This window comes from Schistocerca piceifrons, chromosome 5 (assembly GCF_021461385.2).
Source record: "Schistocerca piceifrons isolate TAMUIC-IGC-003096 chromosome 5, iqSchPice1.1, whole genome shotgun sequence".
NCBI lineage: Eukaryota > Metazoa > Arthropoda > Insecta > Orthoptera > Acrididae > Schistocerca > Schistocerca piceifrons.
The window spans coordinates 539462985-539488282 of record NC_060142.1 but is presented as its reverse complement, the minus strand read 5'-3'; the positions used below and the strand labels follow the sequence as shown (position 1 = coordinate 539488282).

Sequence of the window (25298 nt, the reverse complement as noted above, 5' to 3'; positions counted from 1 at the left end):
TGGCTACACTCCATACAAATACTTTAAGAAACGACTTCTTGACATTTAAATCTATACTTGATGTTAAAAAATTTTTCCTCTTCAGAAACGCTTTACTTGCCATTGCCAGTCTACATTTTATATCCTCTCTACTTCGACCATCATCAGTTATTTTGCTCCCCAAATAGCAAAACTCCTTTACTGCTTTAAGTGTCTCATTTCCTAATCTAATTCCCTGAGCGTCACCCGACTTAATTCGACTACATTCCATTATCCTCGTTTTGCTTTTGTTGATGTTCATCTTATACCCTCCTTTCAAGACACTGTCCATTCCGTTCAACTGCTCTGCCAGGTCGTTTGCTGTCTCTGACAGAATTACAATGTCATTGGCAAACCTCAAAGTTTTTATTTCTTCTCCATGGATTTTAATACCTACTCCGAATTTTTCTTTTGTTTCCTTTACTGCTTGCTCAATATACAGATTGAATAACATCGGGGGGTAGGCTACAACCCTGTCTCACTCCCTTCCCAACCGCTGCTTCCCTTTAATACCCCTCGACTCTTATAACTGCCATCTGGTTTCTGTACAAATTGTAAATAGCCTTTCACTCCCTGTAGTTTACCCCTGCCACCTTCAGAATTTGAAAGAGAGTATTCCAGTCAACATTGTCAAAAGCTTTCTCTAAGTCTACATATGCTAGAAATGTAGGTTTGCCTTTCCTTAATCTTTCTTCTAAGATAAGTCGTAGGGTCAGTATTGCCTCACGTGTTCCAACATTTCTCCGGAATGCAAACTGATCTTCCTCGAGGTCAGCTTCTATCAGTTTTTCCATTCGTCTGTAAAGAATTCGCGTTAGTACTTTGCAGCTGTGACTTATTAAACTGACAGTTCGGTAATTTTCACATCTGTCAACACCTTCTTTCTTTGGGATTGGAATTATTATATTCTTCTTGAAGTCTGAGGGTATTTCGCCTTCCTCATACATCTTGCTCACCAGATGGGAGAGTTTCGTCAGGACTGGCTCTCCCAAGGCTGTCAGTAGTTCTTATGGAATGTTGTCTACTCCCGGGGCCTTGTTTCGACTCAGGTCTTTCAGTGCTCTGTCAAACTCTTCACGCAGTATCATATCTCCCATTTCATCTTCATCTGCATCCTCTTCCATTTTCATAATATTGTCCGCAAGTACATCGCCCTTGTACAGACCTTCTATATACTCCTTCCACCTTTCTGCTTTCCCTTCTTTGCTTAGAACTGGGTTTCCATCAAAGCTCTTGATATTCATGCAAGTGTTTCTCCTTTCTCCAAAAGTCTCTCTAATTTTCCTGTAGGCAGTATCTATCTTACCCCAAGTGAGATAAGCCTCTACATCCTTACATTTGTCCTCTAGCCATCCCTGTTTAGCCATTTTACACTTCCTGTCGATCTCATTTTTGAGACGTTTGTACTCCTTTTTGCCTGCCTCATTTAGTGCATTTTTATATTTTCTCCTTTCATCAATTAAATTCAATATTTCTTCTGTTACCCAAGGGTTTCTACTAGCCCTCATCTTTTTACCTATTTGATCCTCTGCTGTCTTCACTATTTCATCCCTCAGAGCTACCCATTCTTCTTCTACTGTATTTCCTTCCCCCATTCCTGTCACTTGTTCCCTTATGCTCTCCCTGAAACCCTGTACAACCTCTGGTTCTTTCAGTTTATCCAGGTCCCATCTCCTTAAATTCCCACCTTTTTGCAGTTTCTTCAGTTTTAATCTACAGTTCATAACCAGTAGATTGTGGTGAGAGTCCACATCTGCCCCTAGAAATGTCTTACAATTTAAAACCTGGTTCCTAAATCTCTGTCTTAGCATTATATAATCTATCTGATACCTTTTAGTATCTCCAGGGTTCTTCCATGTATACAACCTTCTTTCATGATTCTTGAACCAAGTGTTAGCTATGATTAAGTTATGCTCTGCGCAAAATTCTACCAGGTGCCTTCCTCTATCATTTCTTAGCCCCAATCCATATTCACCTACTATGTTTCCTTCTCTCCCTTTCCCTTTTCTCGAATTCCAGTCACCCATGACTATTAAATTTTTGTCTCCCTTCACTACCTGAATAATTTCTTTTATCTCGTCATACATTTCATCAATTTCTTCGTCATCTGCAGAGCTAGTTGGCATATAAACTTGTACTACTGTAGTAGGCATGGGCTTCGTGTCTATGTTGGTCACAATAATACGTTCACTATGCTGTTTGTAGTAGCTTACCTGCACTCCTATTTTTTTATTCATTATTAAACCTACTCCTGCATTACACCTATTTGATTTTGTATTTAAAACCCTGTATTCACCTGACCAAGAGTCTTGTTCCTCCTGCCACCTAACTTCACCAATTCCCACTATATCTAAATTTAACCTATCCATTTCCCTTTTTAAATTTTCTAACCTACCTGCCCGATTAAGGGATCTGACATTCCATGCTCTGATCCGTAGAATGCCAGTTTTCTTTCTTCCGATAACGACGTCCTTTTGAGTAGGCCCCGCCTGAAGATCTTAATGGGGGACTATTTTACCCCAGGAATATTTTACCCAAGAGGACAGCATCATCATACAATAAAGCTGCATGCCCTCGGGAAAAATTACGGCTGTAGTTTCCCCTTGCTTTCAGCCGTTCGCAGTACCAGAACAGCAAGGCCATTTTGGTTAGTGTTACAAGGCCAGATCAGTCAATCATCCAGACTGTTGCCCCTGTAACTACTGAAAAGGCTGCTGCCCCTCTTCAGGAACCACATCTGTGTCTGGCCTCTCAACAGATACCCCTCTGTTGTGGTTGCACCTATGGTACGGCTATCTATATCGTTGAGGCACGCGAGCCTCCCCACCAATGGCAAGGTCCATGGTCCATGGTTCATGGGGGGGTTCTTGGAAATACAATACAGAAAAAAACCTAATCCTCATGATATCTGTGTGATATGTATGGTGAAGGCAGTAGAATTGTAACACATTCACCTTCAAATACTGGGTATCTGAATTTATGCAAGAGAATTTCATGAGAACAATGCTGCCTTGTTCCTTGAGCATATCTGCCACACTCTTTTACTTGCTATACTGCTCTGTTGCAGTCTTAGCAGTGTGTCACTGAACTGAATTGGTTTGATGTTCAAGACTGGAGAAGAGAAGCTTAGTGACTGGGATAAATTCCATGCCAAATGAAGAAAATGTTTGGCAACAATCAGCAGCAAATCAGCTTGGCAGAAGAACAGGGTCCATCATCATGAGAAAAGAACACAGCCCTACATACACAATATTTTGGCCCTATGTCACATTGTGAATCCAAATAAGACAAAAGTGACAAAATCTCACTCTCTACGAAATGAGTTGCAGAAAACATGTATTGGGCCCTTCTGCTAAAGGATGCCACAACAACAAGGAGTTCATTAAGTGGTGTCAGCGCATTGAGGAACTGCAACAGAAAAGACTGGGTGAAAGAAATAAGACCAACTTTAGAACGTGGTCTCTATGGCAGCCATGACCTTGCCTCTCTCATATGCCAGGAAGTGAGAGATGTATAGCATTGTATGGCAACCAGAACTGTCAGACTGAGTAAGGAGGAGATAGCAACCACAAATGTCAGTCCGATATGTCAGGAGGTAATAGAGGATGTTGATGAAGAGGCGTACCCGTCTTTAGCACATTATCCTCACTAGGCTAACTTGCCAGGAAGAATGAACATGGCCGACTTGGAGTTGTGCTGCAGCCATCAAACAACAAAAACACAGATACAACCAACTCCTATGCCAAGTTTAACACCCCATAGAACAACATAGATTTGGATGACACGGGACAACATGCCGGTGTTTCCACTGTGGACATCTGTGCCCATTGTATACTGTTGGAGACAAAGAAGCCACTATGCTGCCAGACATTGACATTCGCAAGCCTTCTATTCATGCCAGTCAACTGCAGATGATCTGTGAGATGCAATGTATTGCCGTACCTTGGATGAGGTCACTCCCCGACATAGTATAAATGTTCCCCATTGCTGTACCCAAGTACCATCTACTTGCCTAATTTCTGGCTTCAGGAAAACTAAGTGAGATGATGACCATCTATGGGGATAAGGCTGCCAAAGATGCAAATACTCCAATGATGACAGACAGTCTCCAAGTTGTCTGGAAATCTCATTGTCGTCATCACTGATAGCCAACCTGTATGGCTGCTAGTCATCTCAGGGGCTTTCTTTTCTGTAATATTGGATGCTTATCGTTGCCATCTATAGAAGACTATGTTCTGTAATATGAAAGTGATCATTCTAAAGGTCACAAATGGGAAATATATCCAGCCAATAAGAATGTGTATTGCAAGAATGACTGTCAATGACAGAACACAGCCCTTCGAATTTGTTGTTTTAACCGAATGTAGCCACAGTGTTAACCTCGGATAGGACTTCTTGCAGTAACCACAGCCATTCATAGACTGTGGAAAATCAGAACTCCAGATCGATGAAGCTATTCCAGCAAACTCGCACAACAAAGATTGCTTTGGACAGTTGTTTGCCATTGAAGTCATTGTTATCCCACCATCGTCATAATCAAGATGAGTTCCAGTTGCTGGTTGAGATGCTCAGCTAAAATGTGAAGCTGTTATCAATTGCAAAAAAAAAAAAAAAAAAAAAAAAAAACTACTCAGGCTGACAAGACACATACTACTGATGATTGTAAGCATTTAGGTGGCCAAGGAGAACTTTGGATAATTAATTGGCACGAGCAGCCATATCTCATCCCTAAAGGCAAGCTCTTAGAGGCAGTTGAACCAGTTTCATTGAGAAACAATTGTGCTCTGCTGCCACTGCAGACTACACAGGAGGGAAAGCTACTGTTGTCCTACCAATAGTATTTGGCCGAACAGAGGAGCAACATTGGTGAATGATAGCCGTTCTAGGTCAATTTTTGGATGCTTTCAAGTCAGGAGAGGGGAAAAGACAGATCAAGCAATCGTCCAACAACTAACCAATGCTTATATACTGTAGTGTGTTGTCAGCTGAATGATGGATAATCCTGGTGGAAGTGGAGATGGCACTGCGTGATGAGGTCTTGAACCTTCAGAAATCGTTGGTCCTCTCATGTAGTCCTTGTAAAGAAGGAGAATGGCACTCGACATTACTGTGCTGACTACCTACAACTGAACAAAATAATGAAGAAAGATGTCTACCAGTTGCTTTGCACTGATGACACCATAGATTGCTTGTGAAAGGAACACAGTATTTCTCCACTATGGATATGAAGTAAGGCTATGGGCAAATAGAGGTTGATGAGGCTGTGTAGGAAAAGGATGCCTTCATAGCTTCCGATGGCATCTACAAGATCAAAGTAATGCCATTTAGATGTGTAATGCTCCAGTCACTTTCAAACATATTATGGACAGCTTGCCTTGACACCTGAAATGGATATGTCATTGCCATCTGGATGACACTGTTATTTTTTGGAGACATATGCTTTGGGCTGATTTGACCATATATCATGTGTTAGTGGTCCAAGAACTTTTAGCTTTGTACTCTTTCATGATGTAAAAGCCAAAATCTAGATAGTACAGAAGAAAAATGCAGTAATATATAGTCAGATGGCGGTTTGTTCTTTCAAAACATACTGTATGGTTATAATAGAGGGAAACATTCCGCGTAGGAAAAATATATCGAAAAACAAAGATGATGTGACTTACCAAATGAAAGTGCTGGCAGGTCGACAGACACACAAACAAACACAAACATACACACAAAATTCAAGCTTTCGCAACAAACTGTTGCCTCATCAGGAAAGAGGGAAGGAGAGGGAAAGACGAAAGGATGTGGGTTTTAAGGGAGAGGGTAATATGTCTGCTTGTGTCTGTATATGTGTGGATGGATATATGTGTGTGTGTGCGAGTGTGTACCCGTCCTTTTTTCCCCCTAAGGTAAGTCTTTCCGCTCCCGGGATTGGAATGACTCCTTACCCTCTCCCTTAAAACCCACATCCTTTCGTCTTTCCCCCTCCTTCCCTCTTTCCTGATGAGGCAACAGTTTGTTGCGAAAGCTTGAATTTTGTGTGTATGTTTGTGTTTGTCTGTGTGTCTGTCGACCTGCCAGCACTTTCATTTGGTAAGTCAAAACATACTGTATGATTGACTGTGGCTCAGCACCATGGAAAATGTATGAAGAACACCTGAGCTGCCTGGCAGCCATGTTGAAGTGTGTTCAGACTTGTAGGCCCCTTCCTAAATCTGCAAAAGTACCTCTTCACCACCCAAGAAGTAAAGGTCTTAGAGCATCTAGTGAATGGTGGTATGGTCTGTCCTGATCCAGAGAAAATAAGAGCAGTTGCAGATTTTCCAATTCATTCGCACATTCATAATGTGAGAAGTTTTCTTGGAATGTGCTCATGCTACTGGCAATTCACAAAGGACTCCGTACCAAGGCATATCCCTTGCAAGAACTACTGCAGGGACATGCCAATTTTCGTGGAATGAGGTGCAAGAAAGATCTTTCCCTGTCCTTAAGGAGGTGCAAATGTCTTCTCCAGCCCAAGCATTGTATGATGAAAAAGCCAAGGCAGAACATCACACTAATGCTTGCGGTCATAGGATAGATGTACTTGTAGTGCAAATTCAGGAAGACGCTGAAAAGGTGATAACTTCTGTTTCCAGAGTACTCTCCAAGTGCAAGATGAACTACTCTACATCTGAGAAAGAATGTCATACAGTCATGTGAGCCATCGGCAAGTTCTGACCACATTTAATTAGCAAACTATTCACCACTGTGACAAACTACCATTATCTGTGGTGGCTTATTAGCCTACAGGATCCACCAGGTTGAGTAGCAAGATGGAAACTGAGGTTTCAGGAGTACAACATCACAGTAGTTATAGAAAAGCAGATGCAAACACAAGGCTGCCGACTGCATTTCATTGAATTCTGTGACAGAACACAGTAGTGTGGATGAAATTTTAGTCGCTTTGCAGTAAATGACATTGCTGTTTAACAGAGGGAGATCCAATTTTGCTGAAAACCTTGAGAGCCCTGCATGATGAAGAACCAACAAAAGGAGAACTCTAGTCAATTAATGAAGCACTGTGTAAGAGGAGCTGTGATCCAATGGGTTAGAAATGGCAAGGTGTAAGCTATTATAAGGAATGCAAACTATGGAAATACATGCTACAGTTACCTTCAATGCATCTGGTATCAATTCTACCTACAGCAGCGTCATTTCACCAAATTTGAAATTGATATCTTGGGGAGGTTCTGTTTGTTTACTGGTCTCTAATTTTGGAAAAGTTTTCATTCAAAACTAGTATCAGAGATAATTTCATGTCCTGACATCACCCACACCATGATAACTGTCTATCATCCAGAAATGAATGGCCCTACAGAACACTATAATAAAACATTGACAGATATGCTCTTGATGTACATTGATGTTGAACAAAGAGATTGAACTACAGTACTGCCTGCCATGACATTCACATACAACTAAGAGAAGTAATATATCGTAGGCTTCACACTGTTCCTTCTCCTCCATTGTCACAAGGCTGAAACAACAGTGAGTACACTGTTTCCATTTCAACTGAATTATATGCAGGATGACTGTGTGAAATGCCTCATGACCAGGACCAAAGAAGTAAGATAGCTAGCTCACGTATGGACCTGGATGCCCAAGAAAAAGACTGAGAGCTCTGTAACGGTAAGCACTGGTCAGTGGGTATGGATATTTACACCTTTGCAGAAAGTGGGACTATCGGAAAAGTTACCGAAGCCCTGCTTTTAGCCATATTGCACCCTTCCTTGCTTTCTGATAACCTGCAACTTCTGTTTTAAAAATATTGTGTGTGAATGAAGACAAAGCTTTTTTCATGTGCGTGATTTTGCCTGAACCTGTGCTGTTTCTTTGAGAGTAGCCCATTCTCACCCAGAAAAATTCGAAAGTTAGAACCAAGAATATCCTCTGGTGTCCAGCAGCAGACTAGAATATCATTGGCATTTAATTTTACAGTGTTATTTTCCTTCTTTCATCTGATGTGTGTCCTTTTATACTGTAGAAGCCTGATTTCCTCCATTTGAATTATTTGTATATATATCTGGAGTTAAGTTTTTTTCTGAAATTATAGCTCTGCATGTAAAGATCCCATACTGTTTGACATATCACTGATATATATTAAAACAGTATCAATTTTAATTTGCTTGTCTTTGGAAATGTTGTGCTAATGGTTCAATAACTCCAGTAAAATACTAATTTTAGTCAAGATGTGTATTTCCTTTACCCCTTGTGTCATGTTTTTGAAGTACGATTGCAACTGATCGTGTATTCCTGGTATTCCCAGCGATTCTAACTTTTTGAATGGAATTTTATCATTAGTTGAGCCAGATACTTTCAGTGGATGTATGAATATCGTTGCAATTCAGTTATCTTATTGCCAATATATTTTGGATAAATGGCAGCATCAGTCATAAAGATTGAAATCCTATATTTTACAGATTAATTTCTGTCACTGTGTGACCATCTTCAATGCTAAAAATATGTAAGAACCATTAGACATGAGGATCTTAACACAAACATGGCCCTATTTAGAACCACCATAAAAAAAATACAGAAACAGGAAAACATATACAAATATACAAACTCTTGTAGGCCTATATCGTAATAATACAACATATTCCATAATGTGTACATGTACTGTGACAAGTACTTCAAACAGATGCCTTCACTTTTACTTCATACAGTAGTTTTGAAATTACAGAAGAACCTATCTTGTGACCTTCATAGTTACCGGTCCAACATACAGTGAAATTGTAGCTTCACAGACAACTATATAAGCTCAGTACAGCAAAACAACCATCATAGTGCCCTCTACATTCTGAAGCACTCACCATGTAGACGTAAAATGCAACAAAATACCAATAACAGAAAAACCAAAGCTTACATAAAAATAACCTTTAAAATCAATGACAGTTTTACTGTCAGTAGTCTTAGCAAACTTTAAAAACGCATTACAGGCATAATAAAAATACAATAAATTATGGCTTCTGACATAATATACAAGATAAAAATTTTTATGGGAATATGCCTAACGTAAAAGCACATAGTAATTTCTTAAAACCAAATACAGAAATGTTAACATCAGAAACATTCTTTTTACATTCCCAAAAACATCAACTGCATGTAAAAACATTAATCCTTTACTGTGGGTTGTTATGCCCTCTCTTATCATAATTGAAGACTTGACCAACCTTATGATTGACATTATCATTGCAAATTATTAACATGCATTTACAAAAGGTAATCATAAGACATTAACAAAAATACAATACAAAGCTCTCCCATATTATGTATTGCCCCTGCAATACTGCTATTTTTCATGTGCAAAACTGATGTTAAATGCCAATAATGATGAAGTGGGTGTTGTGTGATACATTTGATTAATCTGGGCCATGCTCCTCCGACTTGACATCACAACTTAAATTGCTGCACAGAGTGGGAAAAAAGGCAGATATCTTGATCTCCCTGAGGAGATGGAGATTTTCTGTAGTTTGAAATCTTGAAATTGCATGTTGCTTAACAAGCAGTCAGTTACGAAAAGCACCCATTTTTGGGTGCACTTTGAGAGCTGCCTGGTGTGTGGCAAGAAGGCCGTCCTCATGGCCAGCAACGTGATGGAAGATTAGCTGGTATGACACTTCTATGCAGTGCAACATGCTGATTCATGCTACGAGCGTAAACTTGGTAATTTTTTGCTGTATGTATTTAAACGGTTTCATAACAGCAAATGGTGGGTATTACTTTTATTTTTGAGCCCTATTTGCAATTTATATTTAGTATGTGCCTGTTTATTCATTGAAGTTACCACAATTGCACCCTTTGTCATTATTGAATTTTAACATTAATTTCTCACATTAAAAATAGCAGTATTACAGGTCCAGTATGTATGGGAGATCATTGTATTTTGTTATTACTTTTTGTAAACGCCTGTTAAGAATGTAATCTGATAATGTCAATATTGGATTGCTCAAGTCTTCGAGTATCATAAGAGAGGGTGCAATGTCCCGTTGTAAAGGTTTATGTTTTACATCTAATCAATGGTTTTGAAAATGTAAAAAGGCTGTTTCTGAGGTTAACTTTACTGTATTTGATTTTAAGAGATTACTAGGTATATTTTTATAAATTTTTCTTGTACTTTATGTCAGAGGGCATAATTTTTTGTATTTTTATTATGCACTGCATTTTTAAAGTTTGCTAAGACTTCCGACAGTAAAATTGTCATGTGATTTTAAAGGTTATTTTTATGGAAACTTTGGTTTTTTCTGTTATTGTTATTTTGCAGTATTTTATGTCTGTGTGGTGTATGCTTTAGAAAAAGAGTGCACTATGATGGTTGTTTTGCTGTACGTAGCTTATCTATTTGGCTGTGTAAGCTACAAGCTCACTATATGTTGGACCGGAATCTATGAAGGTCAGAAGATAGGTTCTTTTGTAATTTCAGAACTATTGTATGAAGTAAAAGTGAAGATAGCTGTTGGAAGTAATTATCACCTTATATGTTACACCTTACAGAATATGTTGTGTTGTTATGACAAGGGCCTACAAGGTGTGAAGAGTCTGGTACATACGAGAATTTGTATATTTGTATGTGTTTCCCTGATTCAGTATTTTTTGATGGTGGTTCTAAATAGGGCCACATTTGTGTTAAGATCCTCAGGCCTGTTGGTTCTTATGTATTTTTAGCACTGAAGATGGTCACACAGTGACTGAAATCAATCTGTAAAATAAAAGATTTCTATCTTTACGGCCAATGCTGCCATTTATCCAAAATACATTGACAGTTATCTTTGTCAAGTGTATCATTTGCAACTTCTGTAAATTCCACATGACTTATCCTGTAGCACTCTACAAACGAATCTGTGTATTGTTGTTTTTCAAACTGATGACAGTAGGAAACTTGTCTGTAATTTTACATATCTTGATTATATTTCTTTACTAACGACACTAACCTTGTCTGCTTATTTAATTTAGGAAACATTTGAACTCAATGACTAATTTTATAATGTTTATTATGTTCGCACTTCAAGCTCTCTGGTGAGCATTTATTCATTCATTCAGCAGCAGCATTACTTGATATATATTTAAGTGTGTCACCTGTCTCAGGAATATATGATTGTAATTTCTATCTAGTACGTGGAAATAGTCTCTTTCAGAAGTCGATAATTTTTTTGGATGATCTATTAATCATACCCCTTCGTCCCTCTCCATCTGCGACTCTTTCTTTATCTGATTGTTGATCTTTGTTATGCAATGCTTCACTTCACTTTAATTTTTTATGGTACACTTCTCCCCAGCTTTGATTGGCCAGTAACCTTGGAGAATTAGTGTTTTGGATTTTAAAATGTATACTTTTGCATTTCAGTTGATTTCTTCCAAACCTGCTTTATTAATTGGCAGAATTGCCAATTTTCAGGTGGGTTGCAGTATTGTCTATTTGTTGCCCTTCTGTACTGTTGACTATTTATCAAATGGCAAAACTTTACAGAATGTTTAACTGTGTGTTCTTGATTTAAAGTGTAATGTTGTAATAATATTTGTGTCTTGTCATAAAATTAATATTTTTGGACATTTGTACTGTGTCTGGAACTTCAGTTAAAAAAAAAAAAAGTCTATATTTCACTATGAGGTCGGTACAAAAAACAGAATGATTAAATTATCATAAAATTCAGTTCCTGTTGATTCAGTATTTGACAATTCATACTTTATCATTGTGAAGACTGGTGATGTCTGATTTAACAGCATGATTCTTCAACCCTTATGAAATTTGTTGGTAACAGCATATCCTTTCACACAACGACAATATACATGTTAGACATCTGTGTGTATGCACTGTTATTTAGTAATAGGTGCTGCCGAACTTTGAATTCTTGTGTTGTATTTCCAATTCCCGACAAGTTTTGAGGAGGCAATATCTTAAACTGAGTGAGGTTGTGGAATGGTTAGCATACTGGACTTTCACTCAGGAGGACAACAGTTCAAATTCACATTAAGCTATCCTGATTTAGGTTTTTCCATGATTTCCCAAAATTGCACTAGGCATGTGCCCAGATGGTTCCTTTGAAAGGATCCAACCAATTTCCTTTCTCCTCCTTTAAACAGTCATAGCTTGTTGTCCATCTCTGATGACCTCAATGTCGATGGGACATTAAACCCTAGTCTTCTTTCCTTCCTTTTGCAATACCTTAATCCTTAATGTTTGTTTGTTTGTTTGTTGTTTTTTTGTGCACTTTTAGGGTTCTTGTATGTATGATTCTATTTAACATCTGGGAATCATCCAGCTATTCACTTTCTTCAAAGATTGTAGAGTATTAGCATCTGCATTTTTATCAGAGTTATTTGATTTGCTCTTTTCACTGTATTTATTTTTTACCTTAAATATTTTTGGAACAGCTCTTGCCTAGCTACCATTAAGTTAATCACTGTGCCAAAGGTTCATTATGGAGGATACATGTCAGAAATGCAACTGTAATGTATTTTGATTTGAAAATGCTATTGTTTCTCATTATGGGCTGTCTTATGTTGTTAACTAGTCCTTTCTGCTATTATATTAAACTGATGACTAATAAACCATGCCTTTCAATTCCAGGCCATTACAGCATTTTTTGTTTTGGCGTACATCCATGTTGTTTTTTCCCGGACACCAACAAACTGTTTAGAAAAAATAAAAGATGACTGGCCTCGAGAAGGAATCTTAAGAGTAGAAATATTAAGAAATGGAGGAGAGGATTATAACATAGAAAAATCTTATGCTAAAGAAGAAAAACTCAGGCAGGAAAACTCAGCAGCTGATCTGAGCACCGTAATAGGAATGCTTACAAGAGATGGGTAAGATAACATTCTACTTACAGTAGCTGTATGCACTCAGTTACATAACATCTGAAGGATAGGCTGTAATTGAGATATATTAGCATTTTTGACCAGTGATTGTACTCTCTTGTGCAATACTAAGCAGTGGTTTGGCCACTTTTACCAGTGCTCTTTTGAACTAAGCAGTGGTTTGGCCACTTTTACCCGTGCTCTTTTGATGACGATGATGATGATGATGATGATGATGATGATGATGATGATCACCATAATCTATCGCTCTGAAAGCCACTTGAAAGTGCTGTAAACATTGGTCCATATAGCAAAATGTTTCAGAAAGGTTTTGCTGATGCTTTGTTCAATTTTTATTTGTTTGTTATTTTGATGTGTGTTTCTCACTACTTTCATATTAATTGCACACATTAAGGTTGCTCTCTTGCAGCAGATGTGCCAGGAGCAAAAGCTTGTGAATGGCTTGTTGCACAGTGGCTGCTGGAACAAGACCCACCTCCTCCTCCCAGGGCAGCCTGATTATGTAATGGGTTACATTTAGTAGTCACAGGCATTTCAGGAAAGGTTAAGAAATGAAGAGGAAGACTTTTCCTATTTGAATTAAATAGGATATTGTTTGAAAATTGAGCTTTAGATACAAAAAGTTCAACAAAAAACTTGTGCTGAGAGAACAAATTGAATAGCAAGAAAAACAAGAATTTTTGTGGACACTCAAAAGTCCTGATAAAATACTGAAGGGACTATTACACTTATAAGACTTGATATGGTGCAAATCGTGCCAGAAGGTTTGGATATCAGGTACAAAAATGACTTAAATGCCAAAAAAATGGGTATTACTATTAGATAGTAAGTCTAAGTAATAAGTGTAAGTAATGAGTAAGATTGGAATGACTGGAAAAGGGGAATTCAAACCTGTCCATTCCAGGAAAGATAATTATAATGTGGCACATTAGAAATCAATGTGAGTGCAAAAGGTGTCTTCTATTTTAATGTGAACATTAAAACAAATGTCCTTCAGTTGTCCCCATATAGCCAGTCCAAGTATACAACTTCTTTGAAAGGTTAAAACCTTCTGTTACAAAGTGAATAACATAAAAGACCAAATTTTTCATATCACAGAATAATAATGTATGGAAAGTTCTGGTTGAGAATTATGAATCAGTTAAGAATAAAGGAGAACCCTATACAGTCTAAAAATGGATCCTAACCTGATCATCCACCTAGCAGACTAAGGTTCCACCAATGTTGTGATGAACCGGAGTGAATTCCTTGCAGAAGCCCCCTGCCAGTTGTCAGACACCTCGACCTACGAGCTCTGCTGAAGTGACCAATCCCAGAAATCCAACATAACCTCCAATCCCTGCAGAAATCCTTAGGACCTTCCCAGAATCTCTCCCCTGAATCTGTCTCCCTACTCACCCGAGCAACAGCCCACACACCCACCTTCTACATGCTCCCCAAAATCCACAAACCTAACAGTCCTGGGTACCCCATTGTGGTTGGTTACAGCCCCCCCCCTCCCCCCCGTCCGAAATAATCTCGGCCCTTGTTGGTCAGCATCTGCGACCAACTGCCCAAAACCTAGCCTGCCACATTAAAGATACCAACCACTTCCTGCACCGGCTCTCCACCCTCCCCAAACCCTTACCTCCCAGGTCCCTACTCATCACTGTTGATGCAACCTCCTTATATACCAACATCCCTCATGCCGAAGACCTTGCCGTGATGGAACACTACTTCTTCCAAGTCTCTGCAGATTGCAGACCCTCCACTTTGTTTCTCATACACCAAACCAACTACATCCTAATCCATAACTGCTTCACTTTGAAGGGAAAGTATACAAACAAATTCGTGGCACAACCGTGGTTACCCACATGACACTGTTATATGCCACTTTCTTCATGGGCCACCTAGAGGAAACATTCATAGCCTCCCTAAACCCCAAACCCCTGGTCTGGTTCAGGTTCATTGATGACACCTTCATAATCTGTACCCGAGGCCAGGACACCTTATCCTCATTCTCCACCACTTCCCTAGATGTTGCTCTCCTCCTCTCAGATGGCTCCATCCTTATCTCGATCTACATCATACCCACCATACCCGTCATACCCAAAAGTACGCGCAGTTTAACAGTTGCCACCCCTCCCATACAAAAAAAAAGGTCCCCCCATACATTCATTAGTAGATGCATCTGTAGTTATGAGAACTCCCTCACCCAGTATACTGAGAAAGGAAACTAGAGGAGGAAAGAGAACATGGTTTGGTTTGATGGAGATGTGATGAACACTGTCTGTCATGAAAATTTTATCTCAAATGCTAAATAATGCATTGTGAGTATAGCTGTACCCATTTTCAAAGTAGAGTAGAATGTGTTGGTGATTTTTAAATGAAGTTTGTTTCATAGTGAGAGAGTGAGTTTGGTTCGCAATTGCACTAATCCTTATTAGCTGTAAGCAGAAATATGAGAGCATAGATGTTTGTTACTTAGTTGGCAGACATGTTACCTATTATGTTGTGTAGATACTTGAATAAAGCTTTATAGTTTCAAAATTCAAGAGAGTGGAAATGGATGTCCTTTTGGAAACTGCCAGCTTTCATCAAATGATTAAACAAATGCTGTGGTCATATAGGTTGTCTGATTTCATATTGAAATGGATCCTGAAATGATGTTACCCTAATAAATCTGTTCGAGTTTGTATTTTGGGATAGGTCCCTAGATTATATTGACAAAAATTGAACCAAATCAGGTTGGTGCTTCTAGTCCACAGTGAAATCCATTTCAGCTCCTGTTTTAGATTTGGAACCAAAGAGTGCTACTGCCCCTGATTATTCAGTACTATAAATTCTGTAGATGCTTAACTACTGATACTGTTTTTTATTTCTTAAGCTTCTGAGTCACGTTGATGTGTAATAAGGTAAAACTTGTTTTCTACCTTGTGTGTTAGGTTATTGCAGTTTGAGACATTTTCTTCTCCAAAAACATTATGTGCATCATTCATTTTGCAAACATTTATTGAATATTTATTATAGACAACAGAAGGCTCTCCCGTATTTCTTTCTGGATTTGCAGTCAAGGAAGTATGGGTATGGCAAAGAATGGTGTATCCACAGCCAAAGGGTTGCTTCCAAAATGAATTTTACTCTCTTCAAGGGAATGTCCCTGCTAATAAAATGTCCTGATAGATTAGAGGATTAAATTTGTGTGCCACCAAGGGAAAATGGAGAGCTCTGCATTGCGAGCTGCACATTTAAAATCCATTTATAAGTTTGTGTTGTGAGTTGCTGACATTCATTGGACGACTGGTTACAGTAATGACTGGGCAATAAGCTGTGTAAATAATGCAACCAATGTTTGTGTACTTGTGTATCATGATACTATGGGTGTCTGACAGTTTCATGCTCTAGAGCAAGCATGTTTTTTATTTATTATTTTAAGTGTATGTTTAAATGAAGCTATAAAACTACAAAAAATTACGATGTGACTCTTGTGCACAAATCAGGAAGATCATTGCAAAGACAGAATCTTAGAGATTGACACTTAAGTATTATGTAGAGGTATTACAGTGGTACTACCAGAAGTTATAATTATGTTGTTCCAGCTTTGTTAATATTGAACCATCATCAGTTGAGGAAGTGACCCAAGATCCAAGTGGCCTTTCTGAAACTGATGTGGAGAACAAGACTTTAGATGGAAAAATTGTGAGCACTGAAATTGAGAATGTCATAAACACGTTTGGCAATACAGCAAGCAAGACAGAAACCACAAATGATACAGGCGAGAAAGGTATGTTAGAATGTTTTACCAAATTTTTGTAGCAAGTTGTTCAGCTTATTAGCAAGTGTGGTTGCATGATTTCCTTAATTGTGAATAATAAACCGCATTGCATGAGACACATCCATATTAAAAAGAAATTAGTTGGGTGAGAGATTGTTTTAAGAAATATGCAAAACTTAACGGGATTTCTGTATCAGTAACTTTGGCACAATGAACGGTGGCAGCACACCCTTGTCTTAAAGTGCCAGTAAGTGGTTATAACTTTTTCCTGCATATATCTTAGAATAGGTGGCAAAATATCACCTGAATTGTGAACACTTATGATCCATTTTTGGCACACTGTACACCAAAACACAAATGCAAACATCACTTGACACTTTTTCCCTAGAGGCTTAAACTGGAGCTGATCCATGCAGATGACATTTGTACCATCTAACTTAACTGCTGGCATGCCCAGTAGAAGCAGTGTATTTGAAAGGAGGATTTACTACACAAAATGGTGTAATAACAATTTACAGTCTCGTGAAAATTGGGCCTGGTGATCTGATGATATAACATATGCCTTGAAACTGAACATTAAAAGTCCCTGTCTCAATTCCAAATATCATAACTAGTAATATACACAGACTGTAAAGGATTCGTTTCAGATCCATCAAAAACTTGTTTTTGAAAATTAATTTGTTTACTGAAAGCATAACAGTCCATTTTTGCTCAACTGTTTATTTCTTTTCTTATCCATCCATCAGCTGTCCTAAATAATAATAAATAAATAAATTTGAAAATAAATAAAATAAAACAAAATAAAATTGACAACTGGTTCCATGGTTCATTGTTAATTTATACTGTTTCCTTTTTCATTCATTGATTACATATTTTTTAGTCGTACAGTAATAGATGTTCATGCCATACTTGCTCTTTCTTTTACCCACTGTTGATATCCAAGAGGGGGGATTGTAAAATTTTAATTTGCATCTCAAAAAATCAAGGTATGGCAATGAAACTTGTTGATGGTGTTACGCCTTTTCTGCATTTTCATCCTTCACTGTGACACATTTTTTCTCAACAGTGAATGCCTTGGAAATCTGCATTTTGGCTGTTTGTGAAACATTCCAACTGAAAAATTACCTGGAAATGCCTGCCACACAATAGTTTCTTCATCTGAGGAAAGAAGCAGGAGTCACTGGGTGCAATGTCAATAGAGAATGGTGGGGTGGAGGGCAGGGGGCGGGGGGAGGCAAGGCAGTATTTGATAGCCCAGAGAAGCAGCATGTGTGACTGTGTTCTGTGCGGAATGAGCTGGGGTGTTGTTGTGGAGCAAAAATAAATCATTGGACAGCTTCACATGGTGCTTCATCTTGAGAGCCTCTCGTAAGCTTGTCAGGAGATATAGGTAGTATAGTCCTGTTGTGGTTTCCTCTTATGAGCATAATCTGCTAGCATCAACCCAGTGCAATCCCAAAAACACTTTGTTTCACCATGCCTGATGATAATTGGGTCTTTGCCTTTTTTTGGCAGTGGTGATACACATTTCCTTTTCTTGCTTTGACCCTTTGTCTTTGGGTCATAGTGATACACCCAGCACCTGTCCTCGGTAATAAGGCGGCTAAAAAAGTCGTCTGAACTGACAGGACAGTTGCAGTGTTATTCTGCCACTTTGGTTCAGTGGACATTTTGCAGTGGTGCGAATAGTCATGGCAACCAGTGGGTTGTGAGCTTCATCATGTTCAAAATGTTATGCAAGAATTTGAAAACTAATCCACCATTCAGTTTGATTTTTTCCTCTATCACCCCCATTATGAGTGTCTAATGGTCGAGCACTGGGGCCTCCACTTATCTTGTGATCCATAGTTCTTCATAGAGAGATGATCTGTCAGTTTGTCCTTCAACACTGGTTGACAACACTGGGAGTGTCTGTGCCATCTTACTATGCGTGTGATGATGGTATATTGTTCCATTACACTCCCAGTAACTCAGCATGGATTGCTGCAGCAGTGTTCCTCTTCAAAAGCAGAAAATTAATTGCCACACGATACTCCACTTCATCAACAGACTGCACCATTTTACTGTGGCTCCTCCAGCAGCATGATATGCTACTGGGGTATGGCAGTTTCAGCACGTACCTGGGCTGCAGACATGTCCTTGCAAATAAACAAATATTTAAGTACATAACTTTTTTTGTGGTATGATTAAAACTTTGGCTACTTTTTATACATTAGATGCGAACAGTACAGTGTCTTCAGCATAATGAAGATTCCTGAGATATACTTCATTTTTCCTCATTTGTCCTGTTTAGGGATATGAACGCTTTCAAGACTAATAATGGGGGATAAAAAAGTGACTGTTGCAGAAAATGTATGAAGCTATGTAAATTGCATGGAAAACTTATTGTGTATCCACCGCCATCTTTTCATTCAAATATTAACCCTTTTGGCATTCTGTCGCACATTATTATACATTACCCACTGCGCTTTTGGGGGCTAGAATAGACGTGCAGCCCTTCTTTGCTCATCGTAAGAGTCTTTTTTATTGGGTCAAGTTTTTTACCTTGGTCTTGTGACTGTTCTTCAGACTTTTGACAGTTTTTGCTCTTTTTCACTTTTTTGAATGCTTTTTCCCCTCACTTTTTTTCGAGTTTTAAATTCTGGTCCCCTTTTTGGGCTTGACCTCTACTTTCCAAATTTTATTGAAGTACGGGCCATTTGGGGAAGGATTTTGTACTGTGGTGCATTAACTCTTCACTGTGCGCTGTTACCTTTTGCACCTGCCAGTCAAGTGGACCTACCTCTGCACCCAAAATCCAATGCAGTAGCCAGTCAGTCATGGTGAGGTTGTCATGTACTCTCTCAGTGGTAGCCCCCTGACAATGCAGGTATTGCACTGCCGATGCCTAAGCTGTGATCTCCCCGTGTCAGCCAAAGAGTAAGTGCCTATCTGCTTTGGGATACTAGGACTCCGGGAAATGTCTACTGCACCAGGTGGCCTTTGCCTTGGTGGAGTGGTGCTCACAGCAAGAGCCTCTGATTTGAGTGAGTGGCATCAGGGTGAATGATCTACAGTGAAAAGGATTAAACTTAATGGTGGCCGTGTCAACAAGGCAGTTTCATCAGTCAGGAACAGTGATTTTAATATAGAAGTTTACAGTTCTACGGCATTTCTGTGATTGACCATGCCTCAAGACGAGAGCCAGGCAAGGAGAAATGGAAGTGAACAGTTTGCCGAGTTCTTGATTTGTTCCCACACTGACGGTGGTTCTTTCACTACAGCATAGTCAGTTTTTTTTTGTTGAAAATATGAAGATAGGTTTGGGGAGGTTGCAGCACTAGAGAAGATGATACATTGATCTTTGCTGATAAAAACATCACACACCAACTAATCACTGGCAGTTAAGGCCTGTGCCAAGCTAGGAGATATGCCAGTCACCACTTCTTCTCATAACAAGCTCAATAGAACATTTTACCTGAGAAGGTTAAGATCTTTGTTCATAGGTGTGATGTCAGGCCTCACTTTCCTCCTCCCATAATGTGTTTTAGGTGCCAAAGGATGGGACACATGTCCTCATGCTGCTTTAATGAGGCTATCTGTAGGGCATTTGGATGGGTATCCCACAAGGGCAGCCCTTGTGACCAACCCACTCAGTGTGTCAACTGTTCAGAACCACATCCTCCTCATGCATCACAATTCTCATTGTTCAAGAGGAAGTTGAAAATTCAGGAGTGTAAAACGCTTGACAGCCTATCTTACAAAGAGGCAAGGAAAAAGTTCGAAAGACTTCATATGGCTGATATGGTCTCCAGTTTAGCAACTGTCATGTCACAGTCCATGCCTCACACGATGACAAGGTCTCGCATGACACCACCTGGCCCTGGTCATATTCCAGAGCCTGCACAACGGTTGGGGGAGGGAACATCAGCTCCTTCATCCTCTACACCTGTAGCACCAGTGGTTCCTGTACCATCAGTGTGGCCAGAGACACCTGTCAAAGTGCCCCCCTCTCAAGACAAGGACCAGTGGCCACAGGCTGCATGCCAGAGAACAGTCAGGTGTTCTTCTCTCCCAGAAGATAAAATGGGGAAATCTTCACAGAAATTGAAGTCTCAGAAGGATAAGAAGGATAATCAGGAAGGTAAACTGCTTTCTGAGGCCTCAGCCTTGAAACATTCAAGCCTATACAGGTCACCACTACCTGGTAGCAAACTAATCACACCCATATTTTCCATTTGCCACTTTCTCAGACCTCACTCCAACATTCCTTCAATGGAACTATAACAACTACTATCGCCATTCGACCAAACTAAGTCGTTTAATGGCTACTCCATAATTGGTATAACGCTTCAGGGAACACGGTTTATGGTAGCACACCTCTCTGCTCTGAAAAACTACAAACCTTACAGTACCAATTGCATTAATGTTCTGAGAGCGTAAGTTGGAGTCTGTACCCTCATATGCTCTGGTATTTTCAATGAGCAGGTGCCTGTTACTACTCCACAAGAGGCCACAGCTGTTAGTGTCGACCTGTCAGTTTGGATGACAGTATGTAATTTGCCTTTCCATTATCACAAGCTGTTAGAGTTAGTGGCACAGCTCCCTGTCCCCTGCCTCTTATTGGGGGATTTTAAAGCCCATAATCCTCTGTGGGGTGGTGACACTATGTCTCACAGAGGCAGAGTAGTAGAACACCTCCTTTCAGAATTGGACATTGCCTGCTCAATGCTGGAGCTGCAACCCACAGAATGTTTTCAGTTATTGACGTTGCAATTTTCAGCCCGAGTATCATGCACCTGATTTAGTGGTGCGTCCATGGTGATCTTTTGTGACAGTGGCCAGTTTCCTATTGTTCTCTCCCTCTCCACTCACAGACATATAGAACATGCTCTACGTTGGTCACTTCAGAAAATTGATTGGCAGGCTTTCTCCTCTACAACTACTTTTGCAGCCAGTCATGTGATGCACAACTTGGAACAGGACACTACTGATACTATTACTCATGCTGTAGCAGCAATATCATCTTACTCCTCCATCTCATCCTGATGATCATAGGTCCCATGGTCGTCTGAAGACACAGCCGTAGCTATCAGGGGACACTTCAGGGTGATTCCACGGCAGAAGCACTGTCCTTGTATGGATAATTTAATAGCAATCAAGAGCCTCTGGGCAAAGGCGCAGTTTTTAATAAAGGAAAGGGAGCAGGAGTTTTGGGAGCAATATGTCTCAACTGTGTGATCTCACTGCCCATTGTCAGAAGTATGGACTAAACTCCACTGCATTTGCAGCCATACACCGTCTGCAGCAGTTCCTGGCATCCTTGTCAATGGTAACATCTGCTCTGATCTCGTGGTACTTGCCGAATGTTTTGCAGCACACTTCACTGAAATGTCCACTTGCAGTAATTACCATCCTCATTTCCTGACCCGGAAGCAGCTTATTGAGCACCGCCCACTATCTTTCCATGCATACAGATATCTATCATATAATGTCCCTTTTAGTGAATGAGAGCTTTGCAGTGTGTCAAGATATGGCCGCTGGACCCGACAAAATCCACAACCAAATGCTCAAGCTTCTTTGTGCCGACAACATGCAACGTATCCGTGGGCATTTTAATTGGATTTGGCAGGAGGGAGTATTTTCCTCTCGATTGTGGGAAGGTATTATTATTCCTGTTCTGAAACCGGGAGAGAACCCACATATTTTAACTAATTACCGAATGGGCTGTGTAAGCTATTCAAATGAATGGTTAACTGCTGTCTTTGTTGGTGCCTTGAAGCTGGAGGGCATATATCAAGACTCGAAATCGTCTTTCGAGCTTTTTGTCCACCAAAGATCATCTGGCTCATTTGAAATCCACAGTGTGCAATGCTTTTGCCCATCACCAACATTGATTGGTGTGTTCTTTGATCTAAGGCATAATAGACCATCTGATGACATCACACCCTACCTATACTGCACGAGTGAAGTTTCCGGAACAGTTTACTTATTTTTATCGATAATTTCCTATCTCTCAGTTTTTTTTTTTTTGTCCAGATAGGTTCGAATTTCAGCAACCAGTATGTACAGGAAACTGGAGCATAACTCTGTTCACTATCGCCATTAATGGTATCGTAAATGCAGTGGGCACCACAGTCTCTCAGTCACTGTTCACAGATGATTTTTGCCTGTACTGTGCCTCTGCGTCACTGCGCATCACTGAGCACCAACTTCAGGGCGCTGTCTGGAGAGTCTATGACTGGACCCTAAAACACGGCTATCAATTTTCTCCTGCAAAATCATGAGTTACACATTTTTGTCACTTTCAGACTGTGCACTTGCACCCAGACATACATCTTGGTGACCAGTTACTTGAAGTCACTGACACTTGGCAATTCTTAGGTATTTTATTTGACAACAAGCTAACTTGGCTGCCGCATGTCGACCAGCTCAAGGCAAATTGCATGAAGAAGCTGAATGCGCTCTGTTTTCTTAGTTGCTCCTTGTGGGGTGCGGACTGCACAGTTGTTCTGAGAGGGTTTTTTGTTGAAAATATTGAAGATAGGTTTGGGGAGGTTGCAGCACTAGAGAAGATGAGAAATTGATCTTTGCTGATAAAAACATCACACACCAACTAATCACTGGCAGTTAAGCCCTGCGCCAAGTTAAGAGATATGCCAGTCACCACTTCTTCTCATAACAAGCTCAATAGAATTCAAGGTATTCTCTTCCATCAGGACCTAACACTACAGACTTATAAAGAGTTGCCTACGGGTCAGCAGAATCATCTGTACCGAGCTTGCTGGATCCTATTCACCACACTTGTGTGCAGTTGACAACGGGGGCCTTCTGTATGAGCCCTGTTGACAGCCCCCAGGTGAAAGCCTGAGTCCCACCACTGCCGGTTAGATGACAGCAGCTTCTGGCAAGTTACGTAGTCGCAGTCTGTCAGATGCCTACCCACCCATGTCACTCAACTCTGTTCCACAACCAACAATTCAGACTGTTTGTGCATCACTCGAAATTGGGTAGATCAGCTGGGTTCCGACTCAATATTCTATTGTAGGACTTCCAGCAGCCTCTGTTAGTCCGTGTCCCTAGAGCTCCCTCTCGACATCGTCTCCTGTGATACGGGTGAACCTCTTTTGTGAGCCCGAGAAGGATGCTGATCCTACTCTTCTCTGACACATGTTCCTTTCAATCCTCCACAATTATTCTAAATTGGTATTCATCTACACAGACAGGGCAAAAGCCAACGACAGGGTTAGTTATGCTTTTACACCTGTAAGGAGACGCGAGAAGCACTCTCTCCTGAGTGCCTGCAGTGTGTACACTGCAGAATTGGTTGCAATACCTCGGGCTTGGAGTACATCAAATCCCATGCCACAACAAACTTTCTGGTCTGTAGCGATTCCACAAGTTACTTAAAAGTTATAACCCTGTGGTATCCCAAAAATCTTTTGGTCACCAGCATCCAGCACCTACTGGCTGACCTCTACAGCTCTGGAAAGACAGTGACCTTCATCTGGACACACAGCCACATAGGCATTCAGAGAAATGAACTCACCGACCGCCTAGCTAAAGACGCAGCTACATGAGATCAACTTGACAATGGGATGCTGAGCAAGAACTTAATGATTACAGCTTCAATACAATATGCAAAACAAGTTGAGAATGATCAAAGGGTCTTCTAAGGTGCAGCATACATCTTTTCAGTCCTCTTGGAAAGATGCCATTTTGTTGTGCCGACTATGTGTCTGCAACATGAGACTTGCCCACAAGAGACTCAACCATAAGTTCCTTCTGTATCAGGAGGATCCTAGTCACTGCAGCTGTGGTGGTGGGCTACTGATAATTGCGCATGTTGTGTGCGCCCTGCTGGTCGATCTGCGGCACACTCTCAGCTAGCCTACCTCACTACCTCAGATATTTGTAGATGGTGAGATGGCTACTACCAAAATTTTGCATTTTCTGAGGGAGAGAGGATTTTACACTAACCTATAATACTCCTCCACATCCAGATGCAGGGGTGGTTGTGGGGAGGAGAGCCTCCCCCAGTGGCGGATACTCCCAAAGTGACTGCAGGTTACTTTCTTACTCCTCATCTTGTTGTGCCTTTAGATCCTCTTGTGCAAGATGCTGCCTAGGTTATCTCTATTTTCTTTTACCTGTCGTGTTACAACTATTGTCATGCCCTTTTAAACTCTTTGACTTGCTTATACAGTTTGAGCAATCAAGTCCCTTTTTTCCACTTTTTGGTTTTTACTTTTTTACGTGTTTCTCTTGTGCTAAGGAGGAACTGATGACAAAGTAGTTTAGTCCCTTTACAAACATAATCGTTGTCATCATCATACATTAATATGTGTCTGCCCAGTCCACTGACACAAAAAACTAATGGTTCAGCTGGTACAGAGGATACATGTGCATTTGGTTCCTGTATGAAGTTTTAGGTACTATTAGTGAGTGTTTATTTGTACTGTTTCATGTAACTGTCTTGGTCTCTTTCTTTGAATTAATTGATAGTTTGCTAACTATAGGCTCACAATTGTTCATAGATTTAACTTTCATAGAATGTTTTGCGTTAGGTCAGGTGAGCTCAAAGAGGCTGCTAGAAAATGCTAAATGTAATTAATTTTCTGTAACAATTAGATGCGCTGCAAAGACTTAAACAAAATTTATAGCTTGATGAAGTTTAACCTTGACATTTCAAATTGCTTCC

The 25298-nt window shown here is 40.0% G+C and overlaps 1 protein-coding gene across 6 annotated transcripts in view; it reads left to right on the top strand.

Annotated features, from left to right (window-relative positions):
* Positions 1 to 25298, top strand: part of LOC124799274 (membralin) — a 520037-nt gene that overhangs the window by 65725 nt on the left and 429014 nt on the right. For all 6 annotated transcript variants that reach the window (XM_047262841.1, XM_047262842.1, XM_047262843.1 and 3 more), the window contains exons 3-4: positions 12614 to 12852; positions 16443 to 16627. In XM_047262841.1, coding sequence (XP_047118797.1) covers positions 12614 to 12852; positions 16443 to 16627 — 424 coding nt within the window. The remainder of the gene's footprint in view (positions 1 to 12613; positions 12853 to 16442; positions 16628 to 25298) is intronic.